At 39.5% G+C, this 16445-nt stretch overlaps 4 protein-coding genes across 5 annotated transcripts; 3 read left to right on the top strand and 1 right to left on the bottom strand.

Annotated features, from left to right (window-relative positions):
• Positions 1-983: 983 nt before the first annotated feature.
• Positions 984-3641, top strand: LOC116196534 (probable serine/threonine-protein kinase PBL23). The gene is made up of 5 exons (XM_031526299.1): positions 984-1367; positions 1774-1955; positions 2191-2380; positions 2547-2938; positions 3035-3641. Exons 1-5 carry the CDS (start codon positions 1244-1246, stop codon positions 3332-3334), a joined length of 1188 nt encoding a protein of 395 aa, XP_031382159.1. The 5' UTR covers positions 984-1243; the 3' UTR covers positions 3335-3641.
• A 5427-nt stretch (positions 3642-9068) lies between these two features.
• On the top strand, positions 9069-11642 carry LOC116202269. Of its 2 annotated transcripts, none has more exons than XM_031533757.1 (2): positions 9069-9357; positions 10276-11642. In XM_031533757.1, the coding sequence occupies exon 2, from the start codon at positions 10370-10372 to the stop codon at positions 10859-10861; it is 492 nt and encodes a 163-aa protein (XP_031389617.1). In that variant the 5' UTR covers positions 9069-9357; positions 10276-10369; the 3' UTR covers positions 10862-11642. The 2 variants fall into 2 exon arrangements, with proteins under 2 accessions (XP_031389617.1, XP_031389626.1); XM_031533766.1 differs by having other exon boundaries at positions 9073-9357; positions 10281-11642.
• Positions 11643-12445: 803 nt separating this feature from the next.
• On the top strand, positions 12446-13428 carry LOC116202262 (protein LHCP TRANSLOCATION DEFECT). The gene is made up of 2 exons (XM_031533744.1): positions 12446-12809; positions 12993-13428. Exons 1-2 carry the CDS (start codon positions 12537-12539, stop codon positions 13248-13250), a joined length of 531 nt encoding a protein of 176 aa, XP_031389604.1. The 5' UTR covers positions 12446-12536; the 3' UTR covers positions 13251-13428.
• Positions 13429-13502: 74 nt separating this feature from the next.
• On the bottom strand, positions 13503-16364 carry LOC116202256 (chloroplastic lipocalin). The gene is made up of 5 exons (XM_031533731.1): positions 16196-16364; positions 15409-15535; positions 14864-15103; positions 14127-14417; positions 13503-13975 (listed from the first exon to the last, which is right to left on the bottom strand). Exons 1-5 carry the CDS (start codon positions 16270-16272, stop codon positions 13697-13699), a joined length of 1014 nt encoding a protein of 337 aa, XP_031389591.1. The 5' UTR covers positions 16273-16364; the 3' UTR covers positions 13503-13696.
• Positions 16365-16445: the final 81 nt, after the last annotated feature.

Genomic DNA, 16445 nt, shown 5'->3' on the forward strand with positions numbered 1-16445 from the left:
TTCTAGACTTTTAGTTTCGTAAAATCTCGTGTGTTTAATCATGCTATAGCTGATGATGATTCCGAGTACTTCACTGTGAAAGTGGTCTTCTGCCTGATAGTGCATCTAGCTAGACTGTATTTTCCCTTGAACAATACAAAGAATTTAACGATCAAATCGCATGGATACATTATGGGCCTAAAACTGTTAATTTGTGAGATAAGTACTGATTATTCTTGCAGTATGAAATATTTTGTATATATTGAACGGAGAGGAGAGGACAAAGTCACCGGCAGGGAGAAATCTGAAAATACATTAATAAAAAAGAAAGGTATTAAGATGTCCCCAAAAAAGAAGAAGAAAGTATTAAGAACTCAAGAATCTAAAGTTTGGAGCTTTCAGCAGAGAAAGGAATGAATGGAGGCTGTGAAACAAATTCCTGTTTATGGTTTTGATGCTTCATATATGGATACGCAGCAGCTTCTCGTCCATCGAGTCTTATCTTCGTTTCCCGGGTTTTATTGCTTTTTTTTTTTTTTTTGTGTTTGGGGGGGGGGGGGGGGGGGGGGGGGGGGGGTGCCCGGGTAATTTACGAACTGTTTGAATTGCTTTGCTGTTATTTTTCTTTACTGAACACGAACTGCGAAGTGTAAATCTTGTTTGAGAGCAACCTCTCTCTTTTAGATGACTTCTCATAATGAGAATGGGGACATGTTATGGTAGTTCCAAGGTCAGGTCTTGAGTTTTCTGGCTCTTTCAGTCGGGCTCGCCGGTGGTAGGAATATGCAATGAGCAATGGACTATGAGGCCGAGAATGGAAATCCCATATTATTCATATGTAACAGACTACAAAACTTTGAGATGAGGGAGGCAGCTAAGCAAAACGTGAATGCTTGTCATCTCACCAAATATAGTAAACTATAATTTTAATGGGTTAGATTTTTGCCACCTCAAGCTTTGCAGGAGGACAGAGAAATGAAGGAGAAAAAACATTAAGCAAAACAATTTGATTCTCTTGAGTTTATGAGAAACCAGAAAAGGGGAAAAAAAAGAGAATAATTTTCTGGTTCCTTCCATAGCTCACTGGGATCATCAAATCCCTCCATTGCCAACACTTGGTTTTTGAATTTAGATTCGTCCTCGCTTCGATCTGGATTCTCAGGTTTTCCTGGTGTGATTTCTGTGGTGGGTGGTCAGAAGGTCTGCTTCGTGAATTTGATGGTGGTTTCTTTTGGCATTCGAAGAGTACGAGGACATCAGGAAGATGAGCTGCTTCAATTGCTGCATGTCACAGGAGAAACTTGCAAGGAAGTCTCTAAAGAAGAGCATCCAGGAGTATCATGACACGAAAACCTTAGCATCGTTTGCGAACATCTCCTTTAAATCAGGTAAAGCCTGTATCATCTTCTCGATCCTAACTTTTGTCCTCCCATATACATCAGAATGAGATGATCCAGATTCCGGAATATATGGTTTCAACCTCTTGGTTTTAGTCGAATGCTCTTATTTTATTGTAATGATTTTTCTTAATATGAAGGTTAGTTGTCCATTCATGAATGAAATATGATGACTCGGAACATCTTGATGAAGATGATTGTTTCTCGATTTCGATATGGTGTCAAGCTCATGCTTGTTTGATCGAAATCAAATTTATGCAAATTTGAACAGTCGGGGACATTCACGAACATAAGTAGAACGGTTTCTTTTCCAACTGAATGGAAACGTTTCCTTTTCGAAGTGCAAAATCTTAAGGGAATTTTTTTTTTTTTTTTTTGCCCATGTGATTTCTTGCAGACAGCAGTCGACGAAGGTACATAACCGAAGAGATCAAGAAAATCGGAAAAGGGAACATTTCAGCACAGATCTTTACGTTCCGGGAGCTATGTGTTGCCACACAGAACTTCAACCCCGATTCCCTGTTGGGCGAAGGTGGTTTTGGAAGGGTCTACAAAGGCACTCTTGAAGGCAAAAACCAGGTAAACATCACATTATATTTCTCTATCTCGTACTACTCCATTGGCAGATAGATTGCGGTTGATTGTGCGTGGTGCATCTGGATAACAATGATGTACATTCGGATCCTGTAATGCTCGTGCTGTCTCCTCAGCCTACTCGGGCTATACCTGGGCCCTCCTGACATGACAATGGGCGGGCAGAGTGGGCCAAATGGCATGAATATGAAGTGTTCTAAAGGCTTTTTTTCATGTTCAGGTGGTGGCAGTGAAGCAATTAGACAGGAATGGATTCCAAGGGAATAGGGAGTTTCTGGTGGAAGTGCTGATGCTGAGTCTGCTTCATCATCCACACCTTGTCAACTTGGCGGGTTACTGTTGTGATGGTGATCAGAGGATCTTGGTCTATGAATACATGTCCAACGGCTCTCTCGAGGATCACCTCCTTGGTAAGTCCTTCCCTCACTTGGATCTCACCAACTGATAATCAATAGACCCTTGTTTAGTCCACCAGCACGACATCGGAACCTGCCTCGTCAGAGACAGACAGGTCATGTGTTTAGACTGAAGAGAGGAACCCAAAATAATATTATTGTCCTTGGCAAAACATTGCAGAGCTGCCTCCTGGCCGGAAGCCGCTGGACTGGAATACGAGGATGAAGATTGCCTCAGGTGCAGCTAAGGGGCTCGAGTACTTGCATGAGAAAGCAAACCCACCAGTGATCTACAGAGACTTCAAGGCCTCGAATATTTTACTAGATGAGGATTTCAACCCGAAGCTCTCTGACTTTGGGCTCGCGAAGCTGGGGCCGACAGGGGACAAGACCCACGTGTCTACCCGTGTCATGGGCACGTATGGGTACTGTGCGCCCGAGTATGCATTGACTGGGCAGCTGACAACCAAGTCAGATGTCTACAGCTTCGGGGTTGTGTTTTTGGAGATAATCACCGGAAGGAGGGTCATCGACAACAGTAGACCGACCGAGGAGCAGAACTTAGTCACCTGGGTATGCATTTTGATTTCCAAAAATAAGTTAGACACTGCACTATGTAATCATTAGAGTTTGAAACTGATATTGATGAATCATGACATGTCTTTGCAGGCACAACCACTATTCAAGGACAGAAGGAAGTTCACCTTGATGGCGGACCTGGCGCTTGAAGGGAACTACCCGACAAAAGGTCTCTACCAGGCGCTCGCAGTGGCAGCAATGTGCCTCCAGGAGGAAGCGACCACCCGGCCACTTATCAGCGATGTCGTGACGGCCATTGAGTTTTTAGCCCAGGACAAGACCAACCCCGAAGATCTCGAAGGTGAGGACCAGGAAGACGACAATGATGAGAAGTCGGCCGGTTCTGATAGATCAGATAGTGAAGATGAGGGAAATGAAGGTAAAGAATGACATTGGCTAAAACATCTACAGATGCTGTGATCTTTTTCACATGGAGAGGAGATGGACGAGGACAAGGAGGAACTGCCATCAATGAACATGTCGCAGCAAATTGTGTATTGACGGATCCTGTCATCATAGAACTATCATCTTCTTTTAACCTATTGCTTTCTTCAAATCGCATCTCATGGGCTGATTGTAGATGCCAAATTCCCTTCAGTTTCGCATGTAAATTGGTGGGTTGTCGAATTTTCATTTTTTTGTGGTGGTCGAGCCTGTATATGTGAACTCGATGTGCAATACGAGGAGTTTGGTTATTCCGCCAAAATCTGTCGTTTAGACAGAGCCATAGGCATGTTAAATAACATGCTCGACTAGTCCACGACCAACCTTTTTGGTTTCAAAGCCATTGACGCACATGGCAAGAGCTCATCGAGTAGCCGTGCCGAGAGAGAATCAAATTGATGTGAAGATAATCGTGTTGATTGATTACAAAAGACTTTCACATATATAGACTACTGGAGCGCTCGCACACGGGACGTCCTCAGCTCACAGTCAGAGTCACCGACACAGTCGCAGGTGATTCTCTTCTCAGCTTCCCCAGCTTTCCCTGTTCTTCTCATCTCATGTGATCTTTAATATGTTGATCAATCGTCCCGAGTATATCCATTAATCTCGACACTTGAACATCCCCCCTGTCACTTGAGCAATCTCTGATTTTGTAATTGTTCTGTCCGCATGTGTCCTGAGTGTCTATACTGACGATTACTATGGCAAAAATCATGTCGTAATGATGAAATTGACATGGGAGTTTCGCTTTTTTTTATTTTTGGGTATATACAGATATATCTTTTATTATTTTTTATTCTATAGAGATTGGTCGTGGGCGATTCTTGAGTTGCATGTGCAATGTTTGGCATCCCGAGTGCTTTTGCAAAATCTAAAATCACAGGTACGTCTTTTATGCACGAGAATCATGATTCATATGCGGTGGAATTCTTTTAAAATATATTTTCATTCCTTTCTGAGCTCCAAAATTCTGTGATATATTGTAATCTTACTTGCAAGCTAGAATTGTTCCATCAGAATATGATGAGATTTAAATTATGTTATTATATTCTGTTGTATATGGACCGAGCCTTGGCCTTCCTTTATGGAGTATAGGACTATTCTCCCTCATCTTCCCTTTTTTGGCCTTCCCTTATAGCTTATACACTAACATACTAATTTGTCATTTTTTTTAATAAGGGTTATTTCATGATATTTATGATCAAAGATATTATTTAATCTCATAAATAATAATGTTAAAGAAAATATAATTATAATGATATATATTAACATACATAGTTTAAAACACTATATTATAATTTTTTTTAAAAAAAATTATCAAATTCTATCTTGTGTAACGCACGGGCTCCGTGACTAGTATATATGACAGCTAGATACGAGGCGAGCCCGGTTAGATGACCTTCGTTTTTTAATGAAATTTTCTCGATTTTTTGGGTTTTTAAAATTTAAAATTATCTTTTATTATAAAATTAGCAACAAAATCTTCCGAAAAATTTTTTAGTTATAATATCTGATTTAAAAAGGACCGAAAATATCACAAAATATTTTGGATACTATGGTTATCTCTAATTGAAGGCAATATGAATTTTTTGAATGGAATTTTTTTAGGATTTTATTTTTTCGAAATTATTTTTAATAATTTTTTAAAAAATATCTCATCATAAAATCCGATTTCTTGATGTCTTTAATTTTTATAATTAATATAACATAATGTATTTGAAATAAATGAGAAGATTTTATTATATACAAATAAATATAATCTAATAATCTTGAATTTTTAAAAATAAAAGTTAACATTTAATCACTTATCTGTTTCTGAATGGAATTTTCTCAATTTTTTGAGTTTTTAAAATTTTAAATTATCTTTTATTATAAAATTAACAACAAAATCTTCCAAAATAATTTTCAATTATAATATCCATTTAAAAAAACCGAGAATATCACAAAATCTTTTGTGATATTTTATGTATATAATTAATAATTATATATATATATATTTCAAAACAAATTAGATTTGTTCACCAAAAAAAGGAAAATAAATCAAATTATATTTTATGCAGATTTTGTACGATAATTATAAATAGAGATTATTATACACAATTAAACGCGAGCTCTCGAAAGATATGTCTATCCGTAAATGTAAGTTAGTTGATTAAATTTTTTCATCTCTCTAAAGGTATTACTAACCCTAAACGTGAAGGTGTTTGTTTATTTTATTCTTTTTGTTTCACTTATTATTCTCCAATGAGATTTTCTTTTAAATTTTTTATTATATACTTTTTAGGTTGGTAGAAGTATCATGTGCAATGTACGAGATCTACGACTAGTATATATGAAAGCAATATACGACATGGGCTCTTACTAGATTGCCTCAGAACATTCCGTTTCTAAATGGAATTTTCTCGATTTTTTGAGATTATAAAATTTTAAACTATCTTTGATTATAAAATTAGTAACAAAATCTTCTGAAATAATATTCTATTTTAAAAAATCGAAATAACCATAAATTTTTTTGGATACTATGGTGATCTTCAATTGAAGGCAATACGAATTTTGTAAATGGACTTTTGAGGTTTTTAAAATTAAGGTTGTTTATTTATTTTATTATTTTTATTTCACTTTTGATTCTCCAAATAATTTTTCTTTTTTCTTTTTAATTATATTCTTTTTTCAAATTGGTATAACTATCCCATGCTTCTCGACTAGTATAACTTGATTAATATAAAATTTAACAATTTTACGATTCGATTTGATGAAACTTGGCCTATAATAAATGAATGCTTCTAACATGAGACACTAAATAATATCCTATGGTGGGACACTAATCCTATCCATAAGATATTCAAATATTAAATCTTGACCATTCATAATTTACATATTTTACCCTTTAAATTGTGGTCCTTTAATTATTCATTTAGCGGATTGTGCCCACAATAATTTGTACTCGTCTCTCACTCATCGGACACATGGCCCAATCACACCGTCACACGTGTCCACATACGAGACAAAATGTAATTGGGTAATGGGCAAAACCCACCCTAATTAATCAGACTAATATGTAACCAATAGTCTGATTTTTGCAAATCCGATTTGGTTTTATTTATTTAACCAATTTGTTCGGTTTTCATTAGTTCATTCTATCGTTTTCAATTTCGATCACCATGTTCGATCATCATCTAACAATTGATACGAAGGTTTCGGCCTTTTTTGATCAAATTGTTTCCACAAACAACTGATTTTCGCATTTCTTTATACCTAGTTGAAAATTTTGTTCACCGGTATTGAAACTTCAACTCCCTCATCAATTTCGTGATGCTTTCAATATGAAGAGTCCCCTGCTGGACGTCCTGCCATTGCAATGGAAAACTAGTTTCAATTCCGATGGCCAATTCCCATCGATATGTTTTGCTTCACTTCGTCAAACCACGCAGGCTCAAGGCTTCCCATAATGTTCTTGGAGAGTTCGTCGGAGACCGGCCATGTTGATCTTTCTCATTTTTCTTCTTGGCCTCCAATCAATTTTTCTTTTGGTAACGATAATTTCTTTATGTTACTGATATTGAGAGATATTTTGCAATTTTTTTCCGGTATGTTGATATTTTTCAAGGATATTTCATTTGTTAATTGAGTTAATTTTTCTTTCTAAAGCTGTTTTGTATTATTGGTTCAAACTAATTGTCTTATCTGCTAGAACTCATTTATGCTATAAATAGTCTTATGAATATAAACAGTTTTAGGAGGGAAAGCAAAAGCATCAATGAAGAAGACCCAAACAAAAAACTAGTAAGTTCATATATTTATATGTTGGCTTAAGTCAATTCTATAATTCGTTTAAGCTAATCTAATTAAAGGGGTAATAACGAGTAATTGTTAAAGACTTCGAGCAATAATGAGTTTGGTTGTTTGAATGACTTGTAAGGGCCGACCTTTATATTCTATTCTTATTTATAGTATCGGTTGTTGATGAATGCAACAATGATGATGACCAGTTGATAGAAATAAATATTTGGAATATAGCAAACTTTTATTTTGTTTATGTATATCGACACAAGGTAATTGTAATGTCTATCAGAGCTCATTTGGGCTATAAAGAGTCTTAGGGCCATAGATTTCTTTAGTAGGAAAAACAAAAGCATCAATGAAAAGGATCTTGATGAAAAACTAATAAGTTCATATATTTATATATTGGCCTAGACTAATTCTAGAATCCGCTTTAGCAAATCTAACTAAAGGAATAACAACGAGTAATCGTTAAAAATTTTGAGCAATGCTGATTTAGGTAGATTGAATGACTTGCCAAGAGCAACCTTCATATTCTATTCCTATTTATAGTCTCAATTGTTGATGAATGTAGTAACCATGACAACCATATGATGAAACAAATATTTTGGAACAAACCTAACTTTTATTTTGTTTCTTTATATTGTCATGTCTACCACTGCTCATTTATGCTATAACTAGTTTTATGAATATAAATTTCTTTAGGAGGAAAAATAAAAGTATCAATGAAAAAGACCATGATGAAAAACTAATAAGCTTGTATATTTATATATTGGCTTTGGCCAATTTTGTAATCCGCTTAAGAAAACCTAACTAAAAGGATAACATCGAGTTATTGTATGCTTAGAGGTAAATACCGGATAGAGGAATCGTGTTTTCAGATTTTTTTATACCTATTTTCCTAAACTTAATTTATTTTTTAATTTCATAATTTTAGGGATAATGACCCCCATAAAAACTAACGTTCCATATTTTTAGGACGTTAAGTTAGGGAAGCTATTTTTTCCCGGATTTTATTCGGACAACTGAAAAGAAAAGGCAACCGTTTGTTCACCGAAAGCCGCCATCGATCATGGCATTCATCATCTTTAAAATATGTTGAGCCTTATTGCAATAATCTTGTTTCCTTTCCCAAATTTCGTTGTCGTTTCATAAATTGGTGTAACATTGTGCTGTGTTCGTCAAACTCCGATTTTTGTCCAACTGCACAACAAGACGATCACCAATGGTCATCTTTAGCACGTAGGAGCATGGTTGGACAAAAACCGTTCATGAAACTTAATCATAAGTTGAATAAATTCATTCGTTTGATTCACTTAATTATGTATTGTTTCATCCGATTATAATTCTCCAAATGAAAACCTAAGTCCGTCTTTCTATGCTTCAGTGATGATGGATGTCATGTCCGATGATGCTGTTTCAGAAGAATAACTAAATATTTAAACAGAGTCTACGAATCAAATAGATAAATCCGAGCCGATTTAATTATGAACGGTTTTGTGTTAAATCAGTTTTTTTGAAAAAAAACATTATGTTAAAAAAAGTCGGGTCGAGTTTGTCGTGCTTCGAGTAGGAACAGTTAAAGAGTCGGGTAGTAATCATGACACGTGTTGGCGTTTACATGCGACACATCATTAATTCAACATATTTGATTGTTTTATAATGTGACCCGATGCATTATAACAAGATTGAAAAAATTGCGGATTAAAATGTAAATTTTAATATGGTGAAAAAAAATATATATGTCCCACCACGACGTTATTTAGTGTCTCGTATTAGAATTTTTCATAATTAACGGCCTATTCTAATTTATGATTGAATTATGGTACCTAACTTTCAACGGCCCAACCGACCGCACATCTGCAAATGATTAATATAAGATCCACACACTGCTTTTGTCCCCAATCGATTTCCACCTTTTGACTAAAAAAGCTGCACACAGATACACGGGAGAGTGCGTGTATTTAAGTCGCGAACCTCCTTTCTCTCTCTCCATCGCCGATCGTCATCAGTCGGGCATGTGAGGGATTTGAATTCAAAAGTGAAGAAGAGGATCTGCACAGTCGTAAAGGTGACGCCTTGGGTCGTGGGACTGCTTCAGGTCGCCGTAACCGTTGCTGGGTCAACCCGTCTCTCCGTCGTTGACCGGATTCAGCTCGGATTTGTCGGGTTTCTTTCGGATCTTGGTGGGTTTCCGAATGTTGTATTGCTAACTGGAAGAATTGCTATTAATGGATGAGTTCTACGTTTCTTAAGTTTCTGCTAATACTTGTATTTTGGGGTTTGATGCGATTAAGAGAAATTGACTGAGTTGGGTAATGTCTGATTTGCGAGTCTTCTGTGTGTGCAACGGATGGATTGTTGGTTTTTCTGGGTCCTCTTTGTTTTGTGTAATGTGCTGCTTCTTGTCTAAACCCTTTTGGAGCTGTTTTTCCTATTCATTTTTCATGGATTTGATTAAATTTGTTATCTTGGATAGCTGTAGGATATGAGAAATTGGTGTGTCGTGTATTGATTATGAGCTGCGATGAAAGCAATCAAATGTTCCGTATTAGGAGTGTAAGCCAAGTTAATATATCTTCATTCTTCATCACAATGATGGGGGTTCTATGGCATGGATTAATGAATCAATTTCCCTCATCCAAAGACGGAGATGGAAATACGCTGGAAAGGATGCAGTAGAAATTAACTACAGAATCATCTCTCTTTATGATCCCAATGGATTGCCTTGCCGAATATATGGTGTATATTTTGCCAATCACTTAGATAATGCCTAACTAGGCAATATGAAACATTTCAGTCATATTGAAAGATGTCAAATATACATCTTTCTGAGTTGTGTACCTCTTGCTCCTTTACTTTCACTGGTATTTTGAGTACAGCTGCATAACTGAAATCTGCCTTCGGATACATAATGTCTTGACTGAACTTTTTTCTTCCCCCCAAATTTTGGTCTACTGATGGCCCTCAAGGGCTGTTTATATGCATAACCCTGCTTCCCTTGGGAATGCTAAGAAGTTGTAAACATAAAGATCTCTTTTATGTCTACTTGTAGTCATGAATTACCATCCACATTTAAATGAACTCTGGCATTGCTCCTGCAGGACAGGTCTGTGCTTCCTTTTCTTGTCTCAAGCTCCACAACCTTCAGAAGATAACGGATCAGCTGTGAGATCTGAATCAGACTGCTGCACTAAAATGGTTCAGACGCTTGAAGCTATCAAAGGTGGTGGAGGCTCCATCAAGGTTGGCACAACAGGGACGATAAGTGCCCTCATGACAAGGGAGCTCGAGTCCCTTAAATCCGCACCAAAAATGCCTATATCTCCGAGAAATAAGCATCGGACAGTTGCTGTTTCCATTCCCTGTAAAGCAACTGCTACTAAAAGACCACAACCGAGAAAATCTCAAGACGGGGCAAGCAGCAGCAACAGCAGTATTACCGGTCACCGGTGCTCTGAGGACTACCGAAAGACCAAAGACTATAAGAACAACTACCGGGTCCCGATACTCGGGGCACACAATGTGACACTAGATGGGACCCCTGTGAGGGAAAAGCCCGAGAGACGGGGGACCAACATTGTGGAGGTTGTCGATATCAGGTGTGGGAGTGCAGACAGAGCCTGGGCTAGCCCCATAACCAAGCTCAAAAAGCTCGGCTTTTCCAAGCTCTCCGAAAGCATCATCTAGGCTGGCAGCTTGGCCGGCACATCCGACTTCAGGGCCCGATAACCAAGCCAAGGAGAAACCCCGATCATCCTTTTCTTGTCAGAGACTTCCACTAGGGTGCATATGCTTGGGAGGAAGCGTCCACTTGTTGTCTTCTTCTTCTTCTGAGTCACAGCCGACCCGACCGTGCTCCCGGAATGATCACTGAACGAAGTTGTGTTGAAAGCCTGGTGGTTCTTGGGGATATCCTGGGTGCTAAGCTCGAGGTTCTTGAAGTACCTGATTTCTTGCATGATGAGGGATCCAACAGTCCCGCGGGTGCCGATTTCGACTGGGGTAGCCTTCTTGTCCAATGTTCCCATGTCCATCATGATGGGATCGTTGTGAATGTATCTTTGGAGTTGTGGAGGCTTTGGATATGAGAGGGAAGGTATGGCTTTTCGGGGTCTTGTGAGATTGCTTGGTGCATTGGGCATCTTGGTGTCTGGTCTATTTATAAGACAGCAGTGTGCTCACATGAATTCTCTACCTTATATTTCTCCTTTTTCTTATCTCAATTAAATTGCTAAGATATTTTTCTTTATTAGCTGGGGGCAACTTTTACTGCTTGTCACTGTATTCATGTGCCCGCAGTGACAACCTTCCAATCAGCTAATTGAAACCGTTGGGCAAAGTTTCTTATAACATAACCGTGGAACGATCTTATAATCATATATAAGTCATAACTCCACGGATTGACATATGCAATGAAACAAGACCGAGTCGGTGAATGCATTCGCCATCTCGGTTTTCTTTTCCTTGACACTTCCATTGCTGAGAACTTTGTTGGTGCCTTCTGAGATCAATTTCTGAGAATTGTTGCAGACAGCTCAGTTTGTGAGAATGATGAATTTTTTCACTTGAAAGCACAGACACTATAATTGCCTTATCAGTAAGAGGGATGGCTGTGACTGTGAGAAGTTGCTTGTCACTTTCTAGTAAGCTGTCGTTTTCTGGTTCATGACTTGTCTGTGAAGTGAAAACAACAGAGTGAAGGGGAGCGTGGTGGTGTGGATTTATTATCAACTTGTGATTGCTCATGAGGCATGGAGGAGGAGGAAGTTGTGGGCTCGCTTGGCTTTTTGGTGATCCCCTCTCTTCTTGTCATTGTTCGGATATTGTCGACGTGCGTAATGCTTCAAAAGTATCATCATCGAAGAAAGAATATTTGCTTTCACGACGAACAAAAATGACGGAACAATGAATATTGTATGCATCTTCAGAAATGTACTGGATGCATATATTAGATATTTCTAGCAAGATAATAAGGTCTGAACTATACGAAAACCTCTAGTCATCTCAGAAATCTCGCGGGGAAACCCCATCGATTCAAGTGCAGAAGCACCGCATTGCATGGACTCCAGGGGGAAAAGTTACAAACTTTGAAGTGTTTGAGGGGGGAAAGTGATATTAACATCTTATAAGTGTCCTTATGTGACAATAACAAAACATACGCCGTTTGACTTATCCATTTGATGGACATAGAATGCTGAAGGACGGACAGGATCGCTAGTGCACGATAAGAACAATGAGCTCGCGGGCACAGTATAATTCCAACCATGTGGATAGATTGTGGGTGCGATTACAGCAGCAAAGCTCTCATCTTTTTTTCTTAGCTCTTCTGAAGTTGTTCATCTTCTTCTCGAAGGGCCCGACAATGGCGGCTTCGATACCATGCGCATTGCGGCTGCCTTTCACCTCAAAACCCTCCACTTCGTCTCCTTCTTCTTCGACCAATCTCGGCTCCCGGTTTCTGCACATCAGAAGTAGTAAGCTCGGGTGGGTCGGACCCGCCGGAATCGGACCCTCCAACGACGGGTCGAGGGCCAAGTGCTGGTTCAAGTTTGGCAAGAGTGGCGTCGATGCGGAGGGAGCGGGCATCTATGGAAGCCAGTCGAGGGACGATTTTGACAGAGACGACGTGGAACAGGTCCTTCTTTTGAATTAATTTCCATCCCCACAAAGTTAATTCTTCCCAAATTAGGTCCTTGTTTTCCTGAATTTCGTTGCAGGTCCCTGAAACTGGTCAGCACATAAGAAATGCTGTTTTTCCTTTGGTTAAAACGTTTTCCAAATTTTCATTTTCTGTTTTTGGCCCTTTTTGTTTTTGCAGTACTTTAACTACATGGGGATGCTTGCTGTGGAAGGGTCGTACGACAAGATGGAGGCTCTGCTGAGCCAAAACATCCATCCGGTGGACATCTTACTCCTGATGGCAGCCTCGGAGGGGGATAAGCCGAAGATCGAGGAGCTGTTGAGGGCTGGAGCCAAGTACGATGTCAAGGACGCGGACGGCCGGACTGCCATCGATCGGGCAGCCGATGATGAGGTCCGGGATCTGATACTCGGGTTCTCGGCTCAGAGGTCTTGATCAATGATATGTAGGTTTGGGAGAGAATTTGTTTCCCGAGTTACGCATAATGCATTCGGGACACGAGCATGTTAGTCTACGATGATTAATGGTTCGATCGTAGTATTGTTGTGGATTAGTCGGATTTTTGAACGATCCTGTTTAAGAATTTTATAAGATCACTTGTTCGTTGTCATGATCTGGCTTAGTGATGCATCAAAACTAATACGGAAACAAAGTTTTAAGGAATGCGAGGAGAAGGGATCAATCCGAAGCAAGAACTAGCCGATTCATGAGAACTCGAACTTACGGAATTGTCGGACTAATATCCACTGTTAGAGAAACTGTACCGAATAACATATACTTGCCGGGCGGGGTTGGGTTCCCAGAACTTGGGACAAATAATACAGAAGCAGTGCCGAGAAACTCAAACTTACATGTTCGTGGCTGGTGCGTAAACCCAGTACCTACTTGAAGTAGAGTTCAATAAGCTTCTTCAGAGTATCGAACACACTAGTGAAGGGATCGAGGGCGATGGATGCCTTCAGTTCTAGTTCCGGGAACTGATTAGTCAGAGCCTGTTGCATACCAGACATTGACATCATAGCAGCAAGCCGATCGTCGGACATGACCTCGCAGTCTTGAGGTGTCTCCTTGATTTTATTTGGATCGTACCCGAATTTTGCCAAGTAAGCCTTGTACTTCTCTATAAACTCAGGACCTGGGTTCGGCGTCCTCGAGTATATCTGAAATACCGATAGAAACCAATGGACAATGGCATTCTATTTTGATCAGAAGAACACCCCCCAACTTTACCAAGCTCATTTGTCCAAATAAACGGATTATTTCCTTTTTATGGCCAGTATTGACTGACTGAAACTAAATGGTGCCCATTACCTGGACGAAACTTTGGTCTTTTGCTCCCGAAACGAGAGCAAAGTTGTCATAATCGGTGGCTATGACATCATATGGCTCCTTGGGAATGAATGGCAAAGTCGGAAAACGAAGATAACACTTCTCTTTGATCATTTCTTGTCTTTCGAGATCGGTCTCTTTCTCTTCCAATTCTTCCCCGGGGAGGCACTGGACGTTTCCCCTTATCCCGGTAATGTATCCATCAGGCCCTCCATGTACGCAAAAGGTGTCGACTTGGATCGATGGTGTCTCCATATTAAATGTATAAATACCCTGCAGCAAAGTGATGATGAAATGTGGTACAAGTCAGAAGAATGAACAACGGAAACATTGAATCGATACAATAAGAAATTGTATGAAATGCTTGAACAGTTTCTTACACAGAATTCTCAAACAATAAAAACATAATCATGGAGAACTAAAACCTTCAAAATTATACATTCAACATTTTTCATCATCTGTGAAACTTCCTGTCCAATCTTCAGCGCAAAACTAAATTCACAGATAGAGCATGTTTCTTATGTTTCTAGCCTCCAGTTAATGAAAAATTTTCAGGTTCCCTGAAGAACAAAATAGGAAGAATCAATGGATACTGCAAACCCCGAATTTTTTGTATTGGGCAGAAGCTAACCCCGAGATTTGGAGTGCGAAAATTTTCAATAAGTCAGTTACTCGACACTGACTCATGGAGAAGCACCTACCTACGACTTCATGTTTACCTGAGTGCAGTGGCAGTCCTCTTGACCTTGCCCTGCAAAACCCCGCTTAAGAGAAGCTACCTCGAACCATCTACCAGAATATCTGATCGGGTCAAAGTTCTCAGCTGTCATCCCTCTCATCATCAACAGCTTCTGACTTCTCTCTCCAGAGCCCTTGTCAAATGGCAAAGTCATGGCACTATCAGCGACCCTTGCAAGCTGGCACAGATCATGGGAATGTGACACTTCACCGGCAAAGACCTGTCCAAGAAGAGGTGCGATCATAATTAATGATAGCAAGGTCAAATTGCAATCTCTAATCCATTACAAAATATTCTTAACCATACCAATAATGCACAGAAGAACGGCACAGAACAAAATGCAGTCCCAGATCATACAAACATTCAGTTATTTTCATCAAAGGTGAACTACGCGTGCTTGCATTTCTTTGAACCATACACATCCTAGGTACAACATCCTGATGCACAACGAAGTGCTTTCGGGATTTCTTACAGAAACATCAATCAACGAATGATTCTATATACTGGATTGTTGAGTCAACCAACCTGGTTTGTCGGCGAGAAAAGAATCAGTGAAGCAGCTGCAAGACCAGCAACTACGTTTCTGGCCAGTGATTTACCCGGTTGGCAGGTCTCCACAGAGCATTCCACATTTTCCTTCGCAAGCATCATCCTTCATGGCCATGAAGATAGACACTTGTTAATGTGTATCAGCAAAGGAGATAAAGGGCAGGAGCATTTTGTTACTTTCTAAAAGGCAAACTAATCATTGCTTGAGTTTGCTTCTGGTGATAAACATGTCCCAGATCATGCTAAAGAGCTCAAATACATATTTCACAATCTTCCATCCTCCATATCTTAATTGTGAACCACTCCAGCTAAAGTCGGAGTTCCCGACTAGCAAGCGCCCCAAGGTTGCCTTCAAGAACGAACATCTCAGCAAGCACCAGGAACAACTTGTCTGCTCGAGAAACATGAATTCCAGAAGATAAGCAATTCTTAATCCAGCAGGTACTGGGAAAGCGGACGTTTAATCAAGAAAATGAAGCGAATGGACAACCATTCCGGGCCTCTCAGCAGCTAGCTCAATTTAGTTAATGAGCACTTGAAAATACAGTCTGACAGTGAAGAAAGATAAAGAACCAACAAGACAGGGAAAATATACCTCCAGCAAAACCGAGGGTCTCGTACATTTCGCCGAACAGTTAATTAAACAATTCACTGTAAACCCAATGCAAGAAAAGCGGAAAATGGGATACAGCAATCAACAGGAAGGAGTTTCAGGAACATGAAAGCAGCAAAGCAGCACTGTGAAGAGAGAGTGGAACCCAACCTGGTTATGGCTGGAGGTGGCGGAGGACATAATTGAAATAGGAACTGAGATGTCTGAAGATGATGATGCACCACCATCACTCTCTGTCTCTCTCTCTCTTCCCCTCGTCTCCCACTCCACTCTCTCTCTCCCTCTTCACTGTGATGAAATGGGCAGTGTCCGTAATAAGCGGAAACGACTCACAGTTATGAGTTATTCAGAGGGGTACTGCTGGAAGATGACTCATCCCATCCAACGGCTCCCGTCCCCC

This window comes from Punica granatum, chromosome 1 (assembly GCF_007655135.1).
Source record: "Punica granatum isolate Tunisia-2019 chromosome 1, ASM765513v2, whole genome shotgun sequence".
NCBI classification, from domain to species: domain Eukaryota; kingdom Viridiplantae; phylum Streptophyta; class Magnoliopsida; order Myrtales; family Lythraceae; genus Punica; species Punica granatum.